General features: G+C 45.7%; 1 protein-coding gene across 1 annotated transcript; it reads right to left on the bottom strand.

The window, feature by feature from the left end:
- Positions 1-1,136: 1,136 nt before the first annotated feature.
- LOC137153493 (caspase-8-like) lies at positions 1,137-14,407 on the bottom strand. Its single transcript, XM_067548912.1, has 9 exons — positions 14,349-14,407; positions 11,781-12,119; positions 10,953-11,058; positions 9,629-9,767; positions 7,852-7,911; positions 4,600-4,691; positions 4,186-4,297; positions 2,172-2,661; positions 1,137-1,281 (listed from the first exon to the last, which is right to left on the bottom strand). The coding sequence occupies exons 2-9, from the start codon at positions 12,089-12,091 to the stop codon at positions 1,137-1,139; spliced, it is 1,455 nt and encodes a 484-aa protein (XP_067405013.1). The 5' UTR covers positions 12,092-12,119; positions 14,349-14,407.
- Positions 14,408-22,206: the final 7,799 nt, after the last annotated feature.

Genomic DNA, 22,206 nt, shown 5'->3' on the forward strand with positions numbered 1-22,206 from the left:
ACTACCCCTATACTAACTATCACTATTAACAGCACTTAAGGCTAATCTACCTAAGAAAACAAACAACGAACAATTAACAAGTATGAAAGGTTTGAAAAGCACTTGCAATGCAAGCTGAACAGTTCCAGCAACCATCAGGGGCGGAAAGAAGGAACTGAGGGGGCGTAGGGCTGGCAGCACCTCATATACCGCGGCATGTGCATGGGGCTCCAAGGGGTGCCGGAGCCGGCCCTACTAGTACTGCTAAAGAGAAAGAAGTTCCAGTGACCGTGCCCAGAGGCGCACACACACCTACAATGGAATCAACATGAGCAAGCACTGGAAGAACAGCAGAACCATTGACAACAGTAAAGAAACAATGCACCGACTGGATCAATCCAGTGTTTCTGTGCATTAAAAAAAACCAATTTTCTGAAAATATAGAATACAGACAGAAGTATTTGGTATATGTAAGAAATACAAATTGCTATTCCATTCATTTTATTTTATTATGATTGATGGCACTGATAGGCTTTGAACTTGCTTAAAAATTGTAAATATATCAATAAAACATTATTCAACTGATACCTATATACAGTGTGACTAGGAAAACTAAAGTTCAGAGTTTCATTTTAATCGTGGAAAAACATGGATTTTTATTTTTATTTTTTAAATTGGAGAATTTTGGGGGTTTTTTATCATGAAAAACTAGGATCCCTAATGATCACAATGGTCCCTTCTGGCCTTATCATCAATGAATAATGTTGACAAATGGAAACTGTACAATTCCTCATTGTTATGGAGTCACCATTCTCCAGAGTGTTTCTCCGTGTGAAATCAGGACCAATGGGTCAATGCTACCAGATGCTAAGCACTCTCAACTCCTACTTAAGTAAAGAGATGCAAGTCAGTTACTTAGCCCCTTTACTTACATACACTGTCAGGCCATTTGTTGACTTGGACCACTGCAGCTCTGGTGGTCAGGATGCTGTGCGATTGTTGGGATGGAAATCTGAGAGTTGAGGGCACTCAGTACCTTGCAGGACTGAGACCTAACTGAACAGATCCAGTCCATTTTGTCTTGTGGAACTGCAAGTTAAATGGATTCCCAAAAGTGACTCCTAATTTAGTGTATCCCGGACTTCTTATTTTTCTAGCTAATTGTCTGGCATTGTTGGTACCTGAAAGATCAGTTGCTTCCGCAGCGTTGATTTTATTTCTGGCATCTGCTTTTTCCCGCAAAATACTTTTTCTCCCATTTCTTTGTTGACTTGTGTCAGGATGGTCATCAGATCCACACGGCTTGAACAAATTACAAGAAAAAAGTTACATAGAAATATATGGTGCTTTCAAACTAGGCCTCTGAGGCTGGCCAGGGGAATTATATATGTTTGCTTGTTACCATGACCCCTTGGGGCGAGGACAATATATTCCCTCTACCCATGGCTAGTCACTCAGTTTGAACACTAGGTAACCATTACATTCAACGTATATATAAGGAGAAAAGAATTTCAGAAAGGGCACTCAGTGTAAGATTTTCTACCAAATGGCATTTGTCTTTAGAATTTAGATGATATGGAGAAACAAATGAACACATCACCCAATCCTTCCCCTCCTCTCCATGATGCTACACACGGCTTACCTCCAGACACTATTTCCCTTCATTTCTAAACCAAAACGTGAGCAATTCTTTTTTTATAGCCTGCAGCCTAGGAAAGGGAGGTTCTCGCCTTTGTTCTTTACTAAAAAGATTTGCCTGCTTCCACTGGCTCCCATTAATTCCCAGTGGAAGAACACAATCATTTGTCATTTAATATTGTAAAATACTATATATGATACATCTGGGGAGGCAGCACAGTGTGGAGGTTTGAGCTGGGGACTGGGAGCATGGAGTGCCAGCAGTATAATCCAGGCTATGCCAATGACTCATGTAACCTCAGGCGAGTCACTTAAAATCTGTTTTATTTGTAAAACGGGGATAACAACACACACTTAGCAACCCGAGAGAGGAGCTGTGAGGGCTAATTAATGAACATGCAATGCTTTGATAATGCAAAGCACTATATACAGTAAGTGGAAAGTACCACTGTCAATGTGCTTCAGTTAAGCCAGTTTAAGAAAGTGTTTCTTGGACAAATGTGTCGACCTATCCTCTATGTGCCATTAAAATGGGGAGTATGAGTAGTACTTACTGTGGGCAGAAAGACTTTATTTCCTTGCAGAGGCACTGAATGTATGCGCTGCCTCTCTCTATGCACCTGTAGCATTCAAAGTCTTCCACTGTAGCCATTCCAATGAGCATATCAGACCAGTCAGGAATGGAAGGCAAGGGGAAAGCATCTGTCTCCAGCCCTTGAGGAAAATCTTCATCCACTGGGATACTTTTCTGCCCCATCTTACCTTGGCAGGCTTGAATAAAGAAGAGTTTGGGTTTGCCAGCAAGCGAGGGGCAGTTAGATCCAGTGAAGCAGGAGACTAGGTCTTTAATGGATGCAGAATTCCAATCTGTCCCGCGTACTTTACCTTTTTCACCATGTGAGAGGATGCAGCAAACGAAACAGTCCATGTTGCTATGGTCCAGGCTGCTATACTTTTGGATTTGCTCATAGATTTGCTTTGCTTCTAGATTTTGATGCTCAACTGTCTCAAACTGAAGCCAGTCAAAGACCTGTTTCAGAGCCTCTGGGAGAGAAAGCAAGAGGGAAAGTCAGCATTCATTTAACAAAGAAACAGAGGAGAAGTAAGGGGCTGAAACAGTAGGCACTGCACTGGAGAACAAGGAACACTGTCAGGCAGTTTGGAAAGTGTTACAGTCCCAAGAATAAGCCCACCTTATTGTTCCACCGTCAATCCTCTTTGATCAAAATGATATTGCTCTAGTCAGGAATTCATAGCTGTTCATTTACTCCTGATACAATGCCTTTGGGTTAAGCAGCATCATGCTGTCCCCCTCAGAAAAAAGTAGGTTTTACTTCTTTAGCAGTTAATCATTATAAATTAATAGAGTTTGGTTCCTTTAAGCATGTTTTACCAACTTCATGCTGCAGAGATTTGAGATGCTTATGAAAAGCTCTGTGAGGAGTCCTGCTGAAATTAACTACTCAGTGTAGAGCAAGGGTGGCAGAATCTTGCTCTTAACAAAGGCAAGGAGCAACACAGCTTTCCCAGTACCGGTTGACTTCGCTTTGTAATTGGTAAGAAGAGTCTCTCAGAGAGAAGAGGGTGACTGGGAAACGCACAACTGGCAGGAGGTCAGAGTTAATACCCAGCCATAGATGCTTTTGTGAGACACCATGTTAAGGTGGAAGGATGTGTGGATTCAGATAGACATAGAGTTATTGTAGGAGGAAGGGCTTAGAGGCAAATGGCAAGAGAAGATAGTTGGATTCATTGAGCATTGCTGCAACCAGATGCATCTATCTACTGGATCAGAACACTTTCTAACTGGCAGTGTGGTCTCCTTATATACTCCAGTTGCAGACTATAGGTTAAGTGAACACAGAATTGAGCGCTTAAGTTCTTAGAAAAGGACTATTTTTAAAAAAAAGAAGTCAGCAAGCAAAAAGACAATGTAGCAGAAAAAGCACACACATATATACACACTCTAGAAACAACAGAGTGTATCCAGAACAGAGAGACTTTCCTTCTTTAAAACTACATTTTTAGCATAATCTGTCCAAGAAGGTAAAAATAAGTCTGTCCGCTATAAACAGACAAATTCTAATGGAGGACCTGACAAGGGGACTAAAAGGGGTGTAACTAATCTGAGTTAGTTCTCAGGCTGTAAAATCCTAGTGGAGACAAGTTCTGATACTGCAGCGTAGGGAGGTGAAGTCAACCACAGGTGGGAGGTACTGTGTTGACCTCACCCAGCAACTACAAGGTAAAAACTACCTGTGCCTTGTCTCCATTAGGATTTTGCAGTGAAAGAGCTAACAGGTTAATTATCTTGCTGTAAATCCACCCTTTTTTCGGTGAAGAGACAGCCTAAATATTGTAGTTTCCTATTCCCAGCTTTTCTGATACCATAATGGCTGTCAGACCAACAATGGAAGGAAGGGAGCTTGGTTAGAGTGGTCTAATGAAAGGAAAGAGTGACACGCCATAGCTTAACCATTCAACAAAGAAGGGTAGATTAAATGGCTCCCTCAGACAAAGTCCAATTTAGAAAATCTCCCAAAATAGTTCAACAAGCAAAATGTTTACCAGCATCTTTGTCTGTGCCTCTCCTGGTTTCCTCAGGATTTTGAAAATCAGAGTTGTTCAGTATCACACAATAGCCATGAGGATTACTGTCCATCCTGTATGGGTCGCTGAGCTGTAGAGTTGTACAGAGCATAATGACCAGATTGCAAAAGCAGCATGAAGATCTGTGGGTTTTAAGGTACCCAAAAGAGAAATGGGACCAAGCATAGATTGCTCTGTTTCCTGCCACTAACTCTAATGGGGTGTTGATCACCAGGCAACACAGCAAAGGGCAGGGCTTACTCTTGTATTCTGGAGGGCCTAGGGCCTCACCAACGCCGTTTATAAATTGTATGGGGTTTTGTAAATGGGATTTATGCCCCTGAGAGTCAGGAGCAGAGCAGCAGTTTAAAGTAAACATCAGGGATTTCTCACCTTGGGCACTGACATTCCTTCCTTTGCTCCTGATTCACCTGGGCCCACAAATGCACATGTTTTAGGGCAGGGAACTTCTGGATGAATATGACCTACAAGGACAAGGATGAAAGGACATTTCGAGTTAAAAGAGTTGTCTTAACTTTAACATAATTCAGTGCAAAGAAGGGCATCCAAATGACATGAAGGAGTGGGGAGAAGAGTGGGGGGCTAGCTTGTGCACATATTATTTTGAGGATGCTCTCTAGACAGCAATTCATTTTTTTTGCTGACTCCAGGTGAGCAAATCCATGTATGGGCTTTCTTTTAGAGGAAAGATGCTCTATGACAGATTGCTCGGTCAATATGTAACTGCTGCAGAAGGATCACTACTATCAGGGCGAAGCGAGTTTTTAAAGCCATGGTCCTGGACTTCTTAGTCAAACACAAAGGCTTGAGTCTCAGTGCAATATTGAGGAGGAAATGAGGGTATCTGCCCACAATGCAATAGTCTGCTCCAATCTGTTCCTTCTCTCAATAGCCAGCACTGAGACACTGAGTATGAAATAATCAACTCTGCCCGCCAGCCATGAGCACGGACACCACAGGCCATTCACCTACACCCCAGGGTGGGAACTACAAGTACCTAGCTTGCATATGGAGCGACACAAGTGACACATTATACAGGCATCATTTATTTCTTTGGGATAGAAGTTTGAAATCAGAGTTCATTGCCTCAGTCATTTAGATGAGAAAATTGAAGGTGCTGGATGCATTGCTAAAGGAGGAATTTCTCCAGCACTAAAAGAGAAACAAAACCCTGCTCTGTCTAAGACACCGGAACAGTCCCTCAAAATCAGGATGCTGATCACCCAAAGAAATGCACCATGTGTGTGTTTATGTTAATCATGGACCATATTAGCATCCTGTAATCCTCCATACCTTTATTAGCTTCATCATCAGATAGCTACACTGCAAGTCTTAATGCCCTGCTAGTCCTACAATAGTACAACTGTTATTTGAAACAAATCGAAGCTGAGAGTGTTGGACCAAAAAGATTTAAAAAGTGACACTGCGTTAAAGGGAATATTTTCTTCCTATCCTTGGATTTAAATTCAAAGGAAGATCCATGGTACACTATGTTGAAAAGAGCTACATTGATATCCTGGAGCAGAAGTGGGACAGCAGCAAATGTTTCAGAAAGACCATTATTGTAACATTGATGGACACCAGAGACCAAAAGCATATACTGATGGCTGGAAGTTTAAAAAAAAAAAGGGAAATTTTTATATTTCCATCAGAGTATAAAGGAGAGAGTTTCTTCAATTCAGACAAGAAATCAGAGCAGGGAGCAGATACAATTGGCTATTTCCTGTGAAGTTCTGCGTGGTTAAATAAAAACACCCTATATTTGGAAAGGGACAATGAGTCATTGAGGTTCTGATCCTGCCATGGAATATGAATAGGCATAAAGCCCCCCTCTGCCTGGAATCAGTGCGATTTCGGCCTGCATGCGGTTGGCTTGAAAAAAATCAGAAGAGAATTCTGGATGAGGAGAGAACATTGAGAAATGGAGCTAGAAAATGAACTGTCTGAGCCCATTGGTATTTCTAACATCAGAGCTCACATCAGCTAATTTGTCACTCTTCCTTGAGTGTTCACTATTACTTGCAGTGTCCTCAATGTGCTAGCCATGTTCCAAGGAGAACAGAAGGCAGGGACCTTACCTCAAGAAGCACACAGTCTAGAGCAGTGGTTCTTAACCTTTCCAAACTACTGTACCCCTGAAGCCTGAGTCCCACCCCCACGGGGCTGAGGCATGTAACTTAGTTTCATGGCGCCCCTGTGGCTCCAGGCAATTGCCTTTCTTGCCACCCCCAATACCAGATCTGCACTTGCGACCCCTCTAAACCCCCAGGTTAAGAAACACTGGTCTAGAGACAGATGGAGGTTTTAAAGGAAGAGGTACAGCATATAGGTAGATCGGTCCAGGAGGGTGCTTGGTCACTTCTTGACAAAATAAGGTTTAATTTTATTATTTTCTTTTAATTTCTGAATATAAGTAGGCTTGAAAGGCTTAGGTTTGTAATCAGTAAATGTTGGTAAACATGATTTCGTCTTCCACACAAAAACCAATGAATATTTCCATCAATGATAAATGAAACTTACAGAAAAGCAAAGGAAGAAAAAGGAGTCTGATTTAAAGATATAACCCTTTGTGTGATGTGATAATTTGTGTTTTAACGGTTAAGTTTTAACTTTTTGAATCTCAGCATCTACTTTCCTTAAATAATTGTCTGTCACCCTCCCCCCATTTCTTGCAATTGTTGGAGTTTAAAAATTGATAAAAAATAAAGTACTTAAAAATAAACATTGATGCGATCTGTTGCAATTACAAATAAATAAAATAAATAAGTAAATAAAATTGCATTCCGCCAAACCTTGTATAAGTCCAGCTGGATACCCTGTAAGGCAGCACAGCAGAAGTGAGTAATCAGGAGGTACTTTAAGAGGAATCAGCTCAGAAAGGGCATTCCATGTACACGGGAGTAGAAGGCACTGAGATAATTAAGTCAGAAGCTGAAAAACGGATGGACACAGAAGCATAGTTCAGTCATTCAGGCACTAGCCTGAGACTCTGGGGGCTCACGTTTAATTCCCTGCTCTGCGACAGACTTCCTTTGTGACCTTGGGCAAGTCATTTTGCCTCTGTACCTCAGTTCCTCACCTCTAAAGTAGGTCTCGGATACTATAATAATGAGGACAATATTGGATGGAATCACTTTCTGGAGCTGAGTGTTGGACAACTTCCAATCCTTAAAAAATATTGAACCACTCACATTTTCCTCATTGTATACTATTTATAGAATGTCTATGGCCTTTTGACCTAACACTGCTTAACGTCAGGCTGTATTTCTAATAATGGCTAGTCCTATTTTTAACAATTTAGTTAATAATGGATTAGTCCTATTTTTAACCATATGCATCAAGAGGCTGAATCTCCATGGCACTGACCATGAAATCTGTACAGGTTTCAGAACATAGGTGGGAAACAATGCAGGTAACAAATATCTTCATGCATACGGCAGTAACCGGACTCTTAGCTTAATTACATTTAATCACTATAATGTACTCAAGTTTATGTTTTACTTCAAACAGGAATTAATTCAGGAGAAGTCTTAAGGCCTGTGTTATACAGGAAACTAGACCTGATCACAAGGGTTTCTTTTGGCCATATAATTTATTAATCTATTTATGGAGAGGTAACAATACCTTTGGAAATTGTGAGGCTCTGAAAAGGAGGTTCCAAGCTCATGATCAATTCATCTGGGGCTGAAATGTGAAGAGACATGCATGAGAGCAAGAATGATGGACAAATTCAACCTAGGCCATCTCAGGTCGCAATGCAGCAAGACACTCAAGGAATTACTTTAGTTACATGCCTAGTTTTCAACAGAAACTACCCTGAAGTCTTAAAGGACAAACAGGATGGGCAGATGAAGCAACTCATCCAGTATACACACAATGCTGGTGACCCTAGCTCTCCATATGACACTGTTAAACTGTTAAACTGTCAGTACATTAAATCATGATCAGTTGATGTCAGTTTTCAACACAGGAAAGAAACATGTGGCTGTACCAGTTCTGCAACTTCTTGGCTGTATTTGTCATGTCCTACTGAATAAGAGTTCCCTTGAGGTTTTATTTTTAAATGTTGGAGGAGATCCCTCTTCCCATTAGCGACTGAGGATTCTCTTCTCTTTCCTTCCAGGAATGGGTTTCTCTCCTGCCCTTCTGGAGATGGATTAGCCCATTGACAGGTTGCCCATTTCTGTTGCCCAGGTCTCAGATAAAGGCCCTGTCTATTCTACAGAAATAATTATATTTAAACAGAATTGGGAAAAATGGTTGTAACACAGGCACTTACTCTGATTAAAACATAATTCTCTATCATGGTTATGACTTTTTTTGTTCTGTCTAGAACAGCAAAAATAAATCATAATCAAGTTTAAACAAGGCTGTGTTGAAAATGGTTTATTTTTGCAATGGAAACAGGGCTGAAAAATATGTCCTCTTCCTGCTCCACCTTAAGAGATGATTAAAGAATGTTCCCCCTTGGCTATAGGTCTTTCCTACAATAGAAATTCCTGGAAATCTCCCATGGTTGGACTGTCTCTAGTGTAACTGTGAGGAGCATAATTGTGTAGACATTATTCAGGTGACGTTCACCATGGTGCTGTCTATACCTACCCTGAGCAGTGAAAGACAACAATGGGTGGTAAAGCACCAGTGCTCTGACACTAGTGCTGCTACTGCTGGTGGGAGAATTTTTATAGTCAAGGTTAGACACAGCCACTATCTGCCTCAGTGCCATTATCTGCTCTACTAACCAAACAGGCAAAGCTTCACAAGTACATCATTAGAATGGCTTGGAGAAAGCATCCAAGTGCTCAAAGAGCCATCCAGTGGGTCACAGAGAAACACACCTGATTAAGCCCCAATGCAAATTAACACTGGCTATGAAAAAAAATCACGCGTATCCTCACTCTCCCTTCACTGCTGAATGTTGCCTTTCATTAACTGTTTCCTGAAGGGTGGGCTGGTCCGGGTAATAAACCACCGACTCAGCCTCAATAGCTCATCAAGAATACATTAACGAAGTGCTGGAAATGTCTCAATTTCAGTTTTAAAGCATATGGCACTGACTTGAGCAAAACACCTCCCTTCCAAAACCTTTCTGTTATGCTCCTTACCAACCTTTGCACTAGTTGGTGGAGAGTAAAGCCTAGCAACTTACTGACACAAGACCTGGAAGCCTATGGACTAGTCTCTCAAGGGAAGCGGTGCAGGTCTCATACCCAGACACATTTAAAACTACACTGGTCAAAGCACAGAAAAATACTACTATTATGCAGAACAATTTTGCAATAGTTCCTAAGGGGGCAGACTACATTTAATGTCTCCCTCATCATCTCCTTTGATCCTGGGGGCTCAGTCAAAAGAACATCAGCTCACTATTGTATTCAAATGGGTAGTTTAAAATCATTACCTTGTGTTTTTGATTCATAGGTATTAATTTTTTGTGCCAGGTCAGGTCTAACTTCTTGTAAAATAACCTTAAGCACCTTCAGTTTGGTTTCATTCATTATCCCAGCTTTTTCCATTTCTATAAAGAGCTTCAATATTGCCTGTTTAATAAAAATTATTATATATTAGTTTCAAGTAGCACCCCAACATATTAGGCATTTTTCAAACAAAAGAGAAGGCAAGGTCCCTGCTCGGAGGAGAGAATAGGCTGAAGACAGAACCAGACAGAGGAAGGGGGGGGGGAGGGAGAAGAAATACACCAAGTTAGAACATGGTAGGGGGTGTCCAAATGTGAATTAGCTACCTCATGGGAATATAAATTAAGATAACGGGATTTGAGGACTGGTCTTCATATGTTTTTTCTGCACATATGTAACAAAACAGATTTCATTACACCAGCGCAAACCATTAATGTAGATACTCAAACTGGTTTAGCTTAATCCAGTAATTTACCAAATTAGTACAAAAAGTGCAGCATAACGCTGGTTAAATGCATCTCTATTCCAGGTTATGTAACTAAGATGCATTTTTTAAAACAATTTACCACACCCTGTGAGGCCACTAGGTAAGTATCATTATTCCCGTGTTATAAATAAGGAAAGGAACAGAAAGTTTCAGTGACTTTCCCAGAACTAATCAAATCAGTGGCAGAGCCAGGATTAGAATTTAGGATTGCCTCACTCCCAAACCCTGTGCTTTTAACTCCAGACCACATCCTCCTCCTTTGGGTACCACCCAAACATCAATATCCTAAAAATGGTGGGTAGAGAAGAGGAGTGTGCTGCATTTGTGGGAGGTAGAGGCAGGGAGATGGATGGTGGGGCTAAGACAATGAGAAGGTGGGAAAGACTGAAAAAGTAAGGGAAAGGAGACTAAGACAGGAGGGTGAAACAGGGGCCCATTTTCTAATAGAGACCATCTCAAAACTACATCACTGTTCTTCCACTCTCTCGGAACAATATAATCTTATGAGCCATTTCCACTGCAGGATGGGATTTACATGCACCTGTTCTCTCTACCTCCTTCAAAGAAAGAGTTAGAACTATGGCTACACTGAGCTTACACCGATGCAGCTGCGCTGCTGTCAACTCTCTGTTGAAGCTCTCCTGCCAACATAGCGCTGTCAAACCAGTACTTAAATTGGCATAAATTATGTTGTTCGGGGGAGTGGCGAATTCTCACCCCTGAGCAACATAACTTTTTGTCAATTTAAGATGTAGCATAGCCATAGCCAGAGACTCAGAACCAATTTTGCACAAGAAGATACCATGATCAAGTGCTCTTACAGCATTGTCCTGAAGCTTCTTCTTTGGCAGCTTCTCTCGCAGCAGGAATCTTACACTGTCAACTTCTTCACTAGTTATTTCTTCTGAGATTGTGTAAAGTAGCTGCCTGACAATAAAGGAAAGAGAGAAGGAAGAAGAGAAGCAAATTAGCCAAAATAAGGATTATCTAAATGCTGTCAGGGATGCCCCAGGGGCCTGATAGGCTGGTCCACAGTAGATGGGTTTGCTTCCTCTTTATCACTGCTATGTACAACATCCTTAAAAAGCAAGTTAGATATTCTGAGAAAAAACATCACAGTATCAGATAATTGGTGCAATCCAAAAAGTGAAAACAGTTGCTCTCGGAAGCACTCAGTGGCCGTGCTTCCTGGAATGAGCCAGAACATAGCACACAGCAGCTAGCAAGTAACCTAGGTAAGACTCAGGCTGTCTCTGGATATGAGACTACCAAATCCAACCCAAACCTGCTTGACTCTTCTCTAGTTACAATACCGTACTGTGACTGTGAGTGAGATAATTTCCCGGAGAAAAATCTTTTCAAAGACTGGGCCCCTTTAGGAAAATGGAGACATCACCTGTATCTGAACAGTACCAAGAGGCACAATCAAAAGCTTTAGAGCACAGAGCTAATACCTGTCCTTAAGTGTGTAAGGTGCACAGAACCAGATTGCAAAGTATAAAATTCTCCCTGGATTTGCACGTGTGGGAGATAAAATGGAAGACAATTCAGGCAGGAAACAAGAATGAACCTGGACATAACAGAACACCTTTACCTGGGCTTTTTAAGCCCAAGAGGCCGCAATGAGTCCTGATTATCATACTGCTTACCTATATGGTGAAACTTTTGCCTTGTTTAGGATTTGAAGCTCCCTCTCCATTTCGTCTCTGCTGGAGCTCAGTTTATCAGTCAAGAGGTCTATGCGGTTTACTCTGAACAGTAGCTCCTTTAAGAAGGACAGATCATCCTCTTCTATCAGTCTCTTCTCCAGGAGCTTTCTGAAGAAATCCTTGGGATCCTGGATGTCTTCCTGATTCCTCAGTGGGATGTGATCCAGACTCAGAAACTTCAAGGCCATTAGGTTCTCCAAGTCCAAATCTTCACTGATGGAGAAGAGAAGCTTGCATATATCTGTGTTCATTTTATGGCTGAGAGATGAGAAATCAGATCTAAACAGAAAATGAGATGATGATGGAACAGCACAATGTGATTGATGGGCCTCTTCAACAGTTACAAAGCAGTGACGTCATGTGGAATGCTCCACAATAAATGGATACATGCTACAAAATACACATCTGATGTCCCCCTGTAATAATTTTGATGTTAGGTCTCTTTTGTCCCCTTTCAAGTCATCAGCTTTTGGAATCAGCATCTGGGAAGAGAAGCAAAGTTAAGAGAAAATGCTATGACGACAAGCTCCTCCTGCTTTCCCTGGAATGATGTCTGGGATTTACTAGCAGCAGAATCAAGCCAGTTGCGTGCAAGTGCTTCCTTTTTCCTTCCCTAGATCCTGCCTCTTTTTCTTTTGAAAGTCAGCATTATTCCTTTCTAGAGATTCCGTGCTATCCAGAAGCAAGATCCACATAACCCACACCCATTTCTCCTAGATCTAAAATCTAATTAATGAATAAATGAGACCCACAGATACTACTCCATCACAGATGTGGGTCTCAATTCTAATAATAAAAGCTTCCCTAAGCTATTACTGCTTCTCTAAACAATTTTTTTCCTGGCCCCTTGAAGGTCCCTGCAATCAGCCCACCTCAACTGGTTAGAGAGGAAAGATAATTCACTTTATACTTGTTGCTCCAGCACTTGCAAACTGCAGCTCGCTTGCAAGCTAAGCTAATCACTAGCGCTCACTGCATTTGTGAGATACACATCAGACAAAGAGCATACTGACAACTTCCAAAGCTCTAGGAGAGGTTTTAGCCACACATCTCCCATTTCACTGTGCGCCTAAAGCCCCCAGTGGCCTTTGAAATCTCAGTCTTAGACTACAGTTAGGGCAGGACCCAAGTACTGCACTGAGTTTGGAAGGGGCCTCTGAATTTGGAAACATGGAACATGAGGCTCCAAAATCTCAGCCTGTAGTGTGGGAAAGCAGCATATGCTACTAGTCTGTCTGCCTCACTGCTGAGAGTATTAGTCAGTGCTCTGCTCCCTCTGTGACAAGGGCTATCCAGGGGACTCAGGGGGGTGAAGGTTTGGGAGAAAGAATCTATCGGGGCTGAAGTTTTTTGAGTGAGCCCTCTGGGGGGGCCCCCGCTTATTATGCCTGGAAGGTCTGTCTCCTCGTCTTTTTCATTTGGGCAACATTCTGTGACTGAAGTTGTTAGAGAACATTTAGTAGGTCAACCCTTTGCGAGAGCAAGCCAGCCACTCACAGTCAGATTCCAGAAAAGTTGGCAATCCATTTGTATGGTGACAGTGTCCAAAAACCCCATGAGGTTGGGATCCCCCCATTGCAACTGGCTTTCTTCAAATCACACATCAGCTTTGTGTGGACCAGAGTTTATGGCCATGTGGTAGAGTTGAGTAATTGCCAAATTAATTTGAGTTAATGAATAAAATTGAAAAGGCTAATCCAGACACTCTGCAATCATTTTTTCCAGGACACAAAAATTTGTGGTTGACTTGAGGGTCCGTTTGAAGGTAAACTGCAAAGGTTTGAGGAGTGTATAGATTAGCATTCACAATTGTGTTAGTAAACTAGAATTAATTGGCAATCATTTAACTCGTTACAATAGGACCTTAAATGCTTGTCTAGAAAAACCCAGTAAAACTCAGTCCCTGTCCTACAGAGCACACTAACTAAAGTTCTGTTCCCCAACCCTCATTTCTCTTTTAAAATGTATTTAAAATGAGTTTTGAAACAAATGAGAATCTGCACCTCTGCATCATATGAAAACTAATGAGAATAGGCACGAGTCATTCAGACAGGAGTCCAGTGCTTTCAGCTGCTTCATCTTATTTGCTCCTTCTCTGAAGAAAAGAAAATATACACTTGATGGCTAATTGGCAATATAGAATTGGGGGAGGAGGATCTCCTCTTATACACCTGCATACCCCTAGATTAAGATATAGGTTTTTATGGCTGTAAATTGCTTATCTTCCCAGTGAAGGAAATTAAATTATTTTCACTTTCACTTTCAAATTTTCTGTAAACTTTAAATACTATAGTTTATACATGTACGCAGAATATATAGTATTTTGCATGTGTGTATGCCTGCCTCTGCAGATTGTGTACTAAAAATTCTAACTCCATTGTCTTCTTCTGCCATTAGATTACAATCCAAAGCAGGGAAAGAGAAAAACAGAAAGATATTGGCCTAGCAAAACTCAGTTTCCTTCAAACATAAAATGATAATGAAATTAAGGCTGTTGATTTCACTTACTTTCTGGGTCAGGCAGATCAGTGGGTGAAATGCCTCTAGATCTTGTTCTTGTTCCTTCTCAATCCCAGGAAGTCACGCAACAGGAAAGGGATGGTCTTGAGACTGAGTGTATTGTCATGTGATTTACAGTAGCAATAAATTAAGTTAAATGATAATAAAATGTCATTGTGTTGATACCACAATTTCCAATACAGCTGTTCACTTCCTGAACTTGTCACCATTACAATTTCAGTTAATCAGATACTGCAGATATGGAAACAGAGCTTGTAAAAATAAAACAAACAACTGATAAAAAGGGGGGAGTTGGAGCACAGGAGGCAGCATAATCAGGAGACCTCTTCATATAGGGAGAGACTTGAGATGTTTGCTCTAGATGAAGAATTAAAGAATCGAAAAAACAAACATGCTTGCTTCAAAAAGATTTTCCACTTCAAAGTTTGTCTCAGTCCCACTTCTCTGCTTTGCCACTGGATCTTGCCATAGCGTCCATCTTTTCAATGTAGTTGAATCATTTTTAACATACAATATTTTTTATGGAAAATTGTTTTATTTATATAAAAGAAAAGCAGAGAGACAGGCACCATCACCAAATACCAAACAAGCACTCAGTGAACAAATGGAACTGTAAAGTCTAAATGTTGTCTTGAAATTCATGCGTTTGAATGGTATTTCAGAAAGATACATTGTAATGAATCGGAGACTAGGAATGGCTTGAAAAAACAAGGTTACTTACCATTAACTGTTGTTCTTCAAGATGTGTTGCTCATATCCATTCCAATATAGGTGAGCGCGTGCCCCATGCACGAGTCTCCGGAAGCTTTTTTGCCCTAGCAACCCCCGCAGGGTCGGCTCCGGCGCCCCCTGGAGTGCCGCGCTCATACTGCGGTATATATGGCACCACCGACCCTGAGGGTCCCCAGTCCCTTCTTTCTGCCGACTCCGAAAGCGGGAACGGAGGGTGGGTGTGGAATGGATATGAGCAACACATCTCGATGAACAACAATTACTGGTAAGTAACCTTGTTTTCTCTCTTCGAGTGATTGGTCATATGCATTCCAATATAGGTGATTAATTAGCCATGCCTTGGAGGTGGGTAGGAGTCACTGGCAAGCAGCCCTTCTCAAGACGGCTCCGCCAACACTCACGTCCTCTCTTGCCTGCTGTACGATGGCGTAGTGGGACATGAAGGTGTGTACCGATGACCAGGTCACTGCTCTGCAGATGTCCTGCAGGGGCACTCGTTCCAGGAAGGCCGCGGATGAGGCCTGGGCTCTGGTGGAGTGTGCAGTGACAGGTCCTGGGAGTGGCACCTTCGCCTGCTTGTAGCAGGTCCATATGCAGGCGGTGATCCAGGTGGAGATGCGCTGGGTGGAGACAGGTGAGCCTTTCATCTGTTCCGCCACTGCCAAGAACAGCTGCAACGACTTTCGGAATGGCCCGGTTCGCTCGATATAGTAGGCCAGGGCTCGTCTGACGTCCATTGAGTGCCATCTCTGCTTCTCCTCACCGTGTGGTTTAGGAAAAAACACGGGGAGGAAGATATCCTGGTTGTAGTGAAACTGAAACACCACCTTGGGTAGGAAGGCCGGGTGGGGTCTCAGCCGCACTTTATCTTTATAGAAGACCGTGTAGGGGCGTTCCAAGGTCAACGCTCTTATCTCGGAGACCCTCCTAGCCGATGTAATGGCCACTAGGAAGGACACCTTCGAAGAGAGAACGAGCAGCGGGCATGTAGCCATGGGCTCGACGGGTGGTCCTGTCAGCATGGCGAGGACCAGATTTAGATCCGAGAGAGGCACCGGGTCACAGACCTGCAGATATAGTCTCTCTACCCCCCTTGAGGAACCTAAGGGACATAGGGTGTGAAAAGATTGATCTTCCTTCCATCGGTTTGTGGAAGGCCGAGATGGCCGCTAGGTGTACCCTCAGGGAGGCGAGTGCCAGGCCCAGCGTCTTTAAGTGGAGCAGGTACTCCAAAACCACCTGTATGGGCGAACAGCTCGGCGGGATACCCTGGGACTCTGCCCAAACAGTGAAACGCCTCCATTTAGCCCTGTACACCACCTGGGTGGACTGCTTTCTGCTTCCCAGCAAGACTTGCTGGACCTGCGCCGAACAGGCTCTCTCTCCCTCCGTCAACCACAGAGCCTTCATGCTATCAGGTGGAGGGAGTCCAGGTCCGAGTGCAGCAGGCGACCCCGGTCCTGGGAGAGCAGGTCATAGTGTTTCGGGAGCAGTATTGGCATGGCTATGGAGAGGTCCAGCAGCACGCTGTACCAGTGCTGTCTGGGCCAAGCTGGTGCGATCAGGATGACATTCGCTTTGTCTCTCTTGATTTTTAAGAGTACTTTGGGGAGCAGTGGGACGGGGGGAAAGGCATACATTAGGGCCCCCGTCCACTTTATGAGGAAGGCGTCGGAGATGGAGTTCGGTTCGCGACCCCGGAGGGAGCAGAACCTCGGGCACTTTGTGTTCCATGCCGACACGAATAGGTCCAGTTGGGGAACTCCCCACTTGCGGAAGAGAAAAGTTGTCACCTCCCAGTGTAGTGACCAGTTGTGGCAGGGTAAGAACGACCTGCTGAGGCGATCTGCCTCGTCATTCCTGACCCCCAGGAGGTGATAGGCAGACAAGTGGAAGTCCTGCCTCACTGCAAGGTCCCACAGTCGCACCGCTTCCTGGCAAAGAGCCAAGGAGCGAGCTCCTCCCTGCCTGTTTATATAAAACATGGCTGCTGTATTGTCTGTCATGAGCTGGAGCACCTTGCCCCTCAGGAACCTGAGGAACACCTTGCAGGCCAGACGGACTGTGCGGAGTTCCCGCACATTGATATGGAGGCGCTGTTCGTGTGTCAATCACAGCCCTTGTGTGCTGAGGTTGCTGCTAATGTGGGCCCCCCAACCCACATCCGAAGCGTCCGTAATCAGGGTTATGGAGGGTGTCAAGTCTGCAAAGGGGACATCCCTCAATACCTCCGCCGGGTTTGTCCACCAATTGAATGATGCCAGTACTTGGCCTGGGACAGTCACCACCCATGTCAGGGGGTGCCTGGCCGGGGCGTATACAGAGGCCAACCAACCCTGGAGGGGCCTGAGTTTGAGGCGAGCTAGCCTCACCACGTAGGTACATGCCACCATGTGCCCCAACAGCTGAAGGCAGTGCCTGGCTGTCGTCGTGGGGGACCTGTGGAGATTGTCTATTATGCCGGTCATTGCCTCGAAGAGGGGCTGTGGAAGGAAGGCCCTGGCTTGAACGGCATCCAGGGTGGCCCCAATGAAGTCTATTCGCTGTACTGGTGTGAGGGTGGACTTCTGCTCGTTTATGAGCAGACCCAGCCTGGCGCATATTGCGCAAGTCAGTGTCAAGCTGTTCTGAACATGGTCTCTGGCCCTGCCCCAGATTAACTAGTCATCTAGGTAGGGGAAGATCTGAACCCCCTTGCGGCGGAGGTGGGCAGCCACCACCACCATACATTTTGTGAAGACCCTGGGTGCTGAAGAGAGGCCAAAGGGCAGGGCCGAAAACTGGTAGTGGCCACCAGCTACCTGAAAGCGCAGAAACCTTCTATGTCCTGGGAGGATAGAAATATGAAAATAGGCGTCCCTGAGGTCAAACCAATCCCCTAGATCTAGAGCGGGAATGATGGGAGACCATGCAGAATTTGAGGCGCCTGATAAACTTGTTTAGACGCCGAAGGTCCAGAATGGGCCTGAGGCCTCCCTTCGCCTTGGGGATAAGGAAGTACTGGAAATAAAACCCCCTGCCTCTTTCCTGAGAAGGAACCTCTTCCACCGTCCCTCGGAGGAGGAGGATGTTTACCTCCTGAATGAGGAGCTGCTCGTGAGAGGGGTCCCTGAAGAGGGATGGGGTAGGGGGAGAGTCCAGTGGGATGGCAGAGAGTTGCAGGGCATAACCTCTCTGTATTACACTCAGTACTCAGCGGTCTGAGGTTATGCTCTGCCACTCCTGGAGGAACGGCCGTAATCTGTTCATGAAAGGCTGAATAAGATCCAAGAAGATGGGGGGGTGCCACCCTCGTGCGCACCATCAAGACTGCCACTTGGTGCCTTTTTGCGGCCCTTGTTGGGAGCCCCCGGCAGGGCCTTGGCGGTCCCAACGGTTTGAGTGTCGGAAGCAGTCCCTACCCCTCCTTGCTTGGGTGGGTCTGGGAGGTGGTCTGGGTGGAGGCTGTTGTTGTTGATGTTGCCGCCTTGAGGGGCGCGGTCTGCCCCGACGCCTTGAGGCTTGTGGCATGTATAGGCCAAGAGATCTTAAGGTGGCCCTGGCGTCTTTTAAGGCGTGCAACTTCTCATCAGTTCTTTCTGAGAAGAGGCCTGCTCCAGTGAAGAGCAGATCCTGTATGGCCTGCTACACTTCTGGAGAAAGGCCGGAGGATTGTAACCAAGCCGCCCGCCGCATGACAATGTCAGAGGCCATCGCTCTCCCTGCAGTGTCCGTGGCATCACTAGCCGATTGTAGGGCGGCATTTGCAACCAAGGAGCCTTCCTGGACCAGTGTGTTAAAGTCCATTACCATATCCTGGGGAAGGCCCTGGACAAACCTCTGTAGGGAGGACCATAAATTGAGGTTGTAACGTCCCAACAGCGCTTGGTAATTAGCCATGCAGAGCTGTAGCGCTGCTGTGGAGTAGACCTTCCTCCCAAAAAGGTCTAGCTTTTTGTTCTCCTTATTTTTTGGAGTATTTGCCTGGGCACCCTGTCTGTCCCACTGGTTCACCGCATCCACGACCAAAGTCCCTGGGGCGGGGTGGTTATAAAAGTATTCAAAGCCTTGCTATGGGACATAGTATTTCTGCTCCGCCGTTTTAGAAGTGGGTGCCACCGAGTCTGGGGGTCTCCCAGAGGGGCTTAACTAGTTTAAGAACCCGATCGTGTATCAGGAGTGCAACTCTAGATGGACCCACTGGTCCTACAGACCCAATGAGGGGGTCCTCCTCCTCTGATAGCTCCTTAATGTTTAATTTTAAATTGTCTGCCAATTGTTTGAGGAGCTCTTGGTGGGTTTTGAAATCTGGCAGAGGGGTCCTCTGGTCCCTAGCAGTTGTCTCAGCTGGGGATGAAGAGGAGGGCTGAGAAATGGTACCCATGGATGGGACCTCCATGGAATCAGAGTCGTCATCCGAAGACTTCCCCTTATCCAATTGGCTTTGAAGGGGGGGGTGAGTTCCCATGGAAGGTGCTGACCCCGTGCCCTGGGTAGTCTGAGGGGCCCATTGCCAGTAGGGCCATTGCCAAGGTCCCTGTGGCCATGTCGGCACTGGTCCCAGTTCCGGGTATGATGCACGTCCTTGCGGTCCTGGTCCCGGTACCGGGTATGAGGCAGCTGCTTGGGTGGCAGCGCTGGTGGAGCAGTGCCCCCTGGCTCTGTGGTCTCTGTCCTCCCACTCTGGAGATGTACTTCGGGATGAGTAGGAGCGGTCCCAGCAATGTCTGCGGCGCTGGCGTGGGGGTGAGCAGCTGGAGGAGGTGGAGGGATGTCTCCTGGGCGCCTCTGATTTAGTATGGCGCCTTTGAACTGGAGACCTGGAGTGGTGCCGCTCCAAAGTGCGCTCCTTACGCTGCGATGCCAAAGCAGTCGGTGCTGCATACTCCGGTGCCGGCACCCGCACCGGGCTGCACGTCGGGGATCTGGAGCCCCTGCGATCTCGACTATGGCCCCTGGGTATCGAGGAGCGGGTGTGACCATAGTCGGGGGCATCAGTCGGTGCTGAGCTGCACGGTGCTGCGGGCCGCGCTGGACTGAGGGTTTCGCGACGTCTTTCTGGTCCAGGTTGTTGAATTTTAGAACGTGGCGAGCTGTAGACCGGGGATCTAGACAGGCGCCGAGAGGATTTGGTCCTTTCAGCCACCAGGATCCGTGCTGGACTCTGTGCCGGGGATCGGGAGTGTCGCTCGCGCCTCGGTACCAAGGGTGCATGTAACGGGATCGGTGGTGGAGACCGGTGCCGGCTGTGTCTCGGGGAGCGGGACCGGTGCCGAGAGTCCTTTGGTGCGTGGGACTGGTGCTGGGTGTCTCTAGGTGAATGGGACTGCCTGAGGGAGCGGGACCTGTGCCGGGAGGGAAATCGGTGCTGGGTGCGAATGCTTGGTGAGCGCACCGGGCTGCGCACTGTAGAATGTCCCGTCTCTCCCGTGGTCGCTGGTGCCGAGGTGTGGGCAGGAGAGTGGTGCCGGGATTCCAAGGACCGGCCACCATCAGAGGCAGAGCTGTCATGTCTCCGTCTGGAACCTCGCGACCGCCCCCGGTGCCACGGTGTCGAGGAGCTCAACGACCTTTGGTCAGAGCTAGGAGGGGAGCTGTCGTTGTCCCTCCTCGACCGTCTGGGGGGAGACCTCGGATCCTGTCTCCACCACCCACCGGGGTAACCCAGCGCGGGTTTACCCCGAGACGCTATTCCCAGAACCCTCAGCTGAGGGGGGGACAGAGGCGTGGGCATGCCCATGAGGACGCGAGACGCCGCAAATGCCTTGGGCATCGACGGTCCCTGCAGGGGCACTACCCCACCCCTTGGGGTCGGGAGAGGCTCCCTGCGTGGAGATGCCGGTGCAATGTCGATGGCACGGGGCTGGGGCATCTCCTGAATCACCCCCTGCTGTACTGGTCGCAGGGGGGAGACCATAGAGATGGCCTTGGGCCGTTTCTTCCTCTTCAGTACCGGTTTTTGCATTGGTACCGGTGCCGGTGCCGCACTCTGTACCGACGACACGCTCGGTGCCACCAGAAACCTGAAGGGTTTGGAGTTGGGTCGAAGTGCTGACTCCATTAACATAGCCTTCAGGCAGGCATCCCGCTCCTTTTGTGTCCGGGGTTTGAAGGCTTTGCAAATTTTATATTTTCCTTTGTGATGCAGTTCCCCGAGGCATTGAAGGCATCTGTCATAGGGATCGCTGACAAGGAAGGCCTTCGCACAGGTCGCGTAGGCTTTAAACCCGGTCGAGCCGGGCATGGCTCAGTCCAAGCCCCTAAGGGCTAATTCCTACTACTTAACACTTTTCACTTAACACTATAAACTACTTAACACTAATCTTAACTGTTGAACAAATGATAACGATTGAAAAAAAGAAGAACAAGGGTTGCTACTTGCTTGTGATAGCAAGGGGCAAGCGTTCCAGCTACCGTCACAGGTGGAATGAAGGAACTGGGGACCCGCAGGGTCGGTGGTGCCATATATACCGCAGTATGAGCGCGGCACTCCAGGGGGTTTGCTAGGGCAAAAAAGCTTCCGGAGACTCGTGCACAGGGCGCGCACTCACCTATATTGGAATGCATATGAGCAATCACTCGAAGAGAGAACAAGAATTCTGTTTTGCAATATATTTATAGGTTGCAAAATTTGTTCTTCAGTCCAATGCTGAACAACAAAATTGAGGCCTTTCCAAATTTTTCATGAAAACACGAGCAAGGCAGACACGATGCCAAAATAACCAATAGCCCAATGGTTAGGACAGCAGTTATCAACCTTTCCAGATTGCTGTACTCCTTCCAGACGTCTGATTTGTCTTGCATACCCCATGTTTCACCTCACTTAAAAAGACTTGCTTACAAATTCAGACATAAAAATACAAAAGTGTCACAGCACACCATTGCTGAACAATTGCTTACTTTCTCATTTTTACCATTTAATTATAAAATAAATCAAGTGCAATATAAATACTATACTTACATTTCGGTGTATAGTATATAAAGCAATATAAACAAGTCACTGTCTGTATGAAATTTTAGTTTATACTGACTTTGCTAGTGCTTTTTATGCAGCTTGTTGTAAAACTAGGCAATATCTAGATGAATTGATGTATCCCCTGGAAGACCTGTGTACCCCCCCAGGGTACAGTACCCC

This window comes from Emydura macquarii, unplaced genomic scaffold (genome assembly GCF_026122565.2).
Source record: "Emydura macquarii macquarii isolate MOO-44397 ecotype Brisbane River unplaced genomic scaffold, CSIRO-AGI_Emac_v2 contig_1253, whole genome shotgun sequence".
Lineage (NCBI taxonomy): Eukaryota > Metazoa > Chordata > Testudines > Chelidae > Emydura > Emydura macquarii.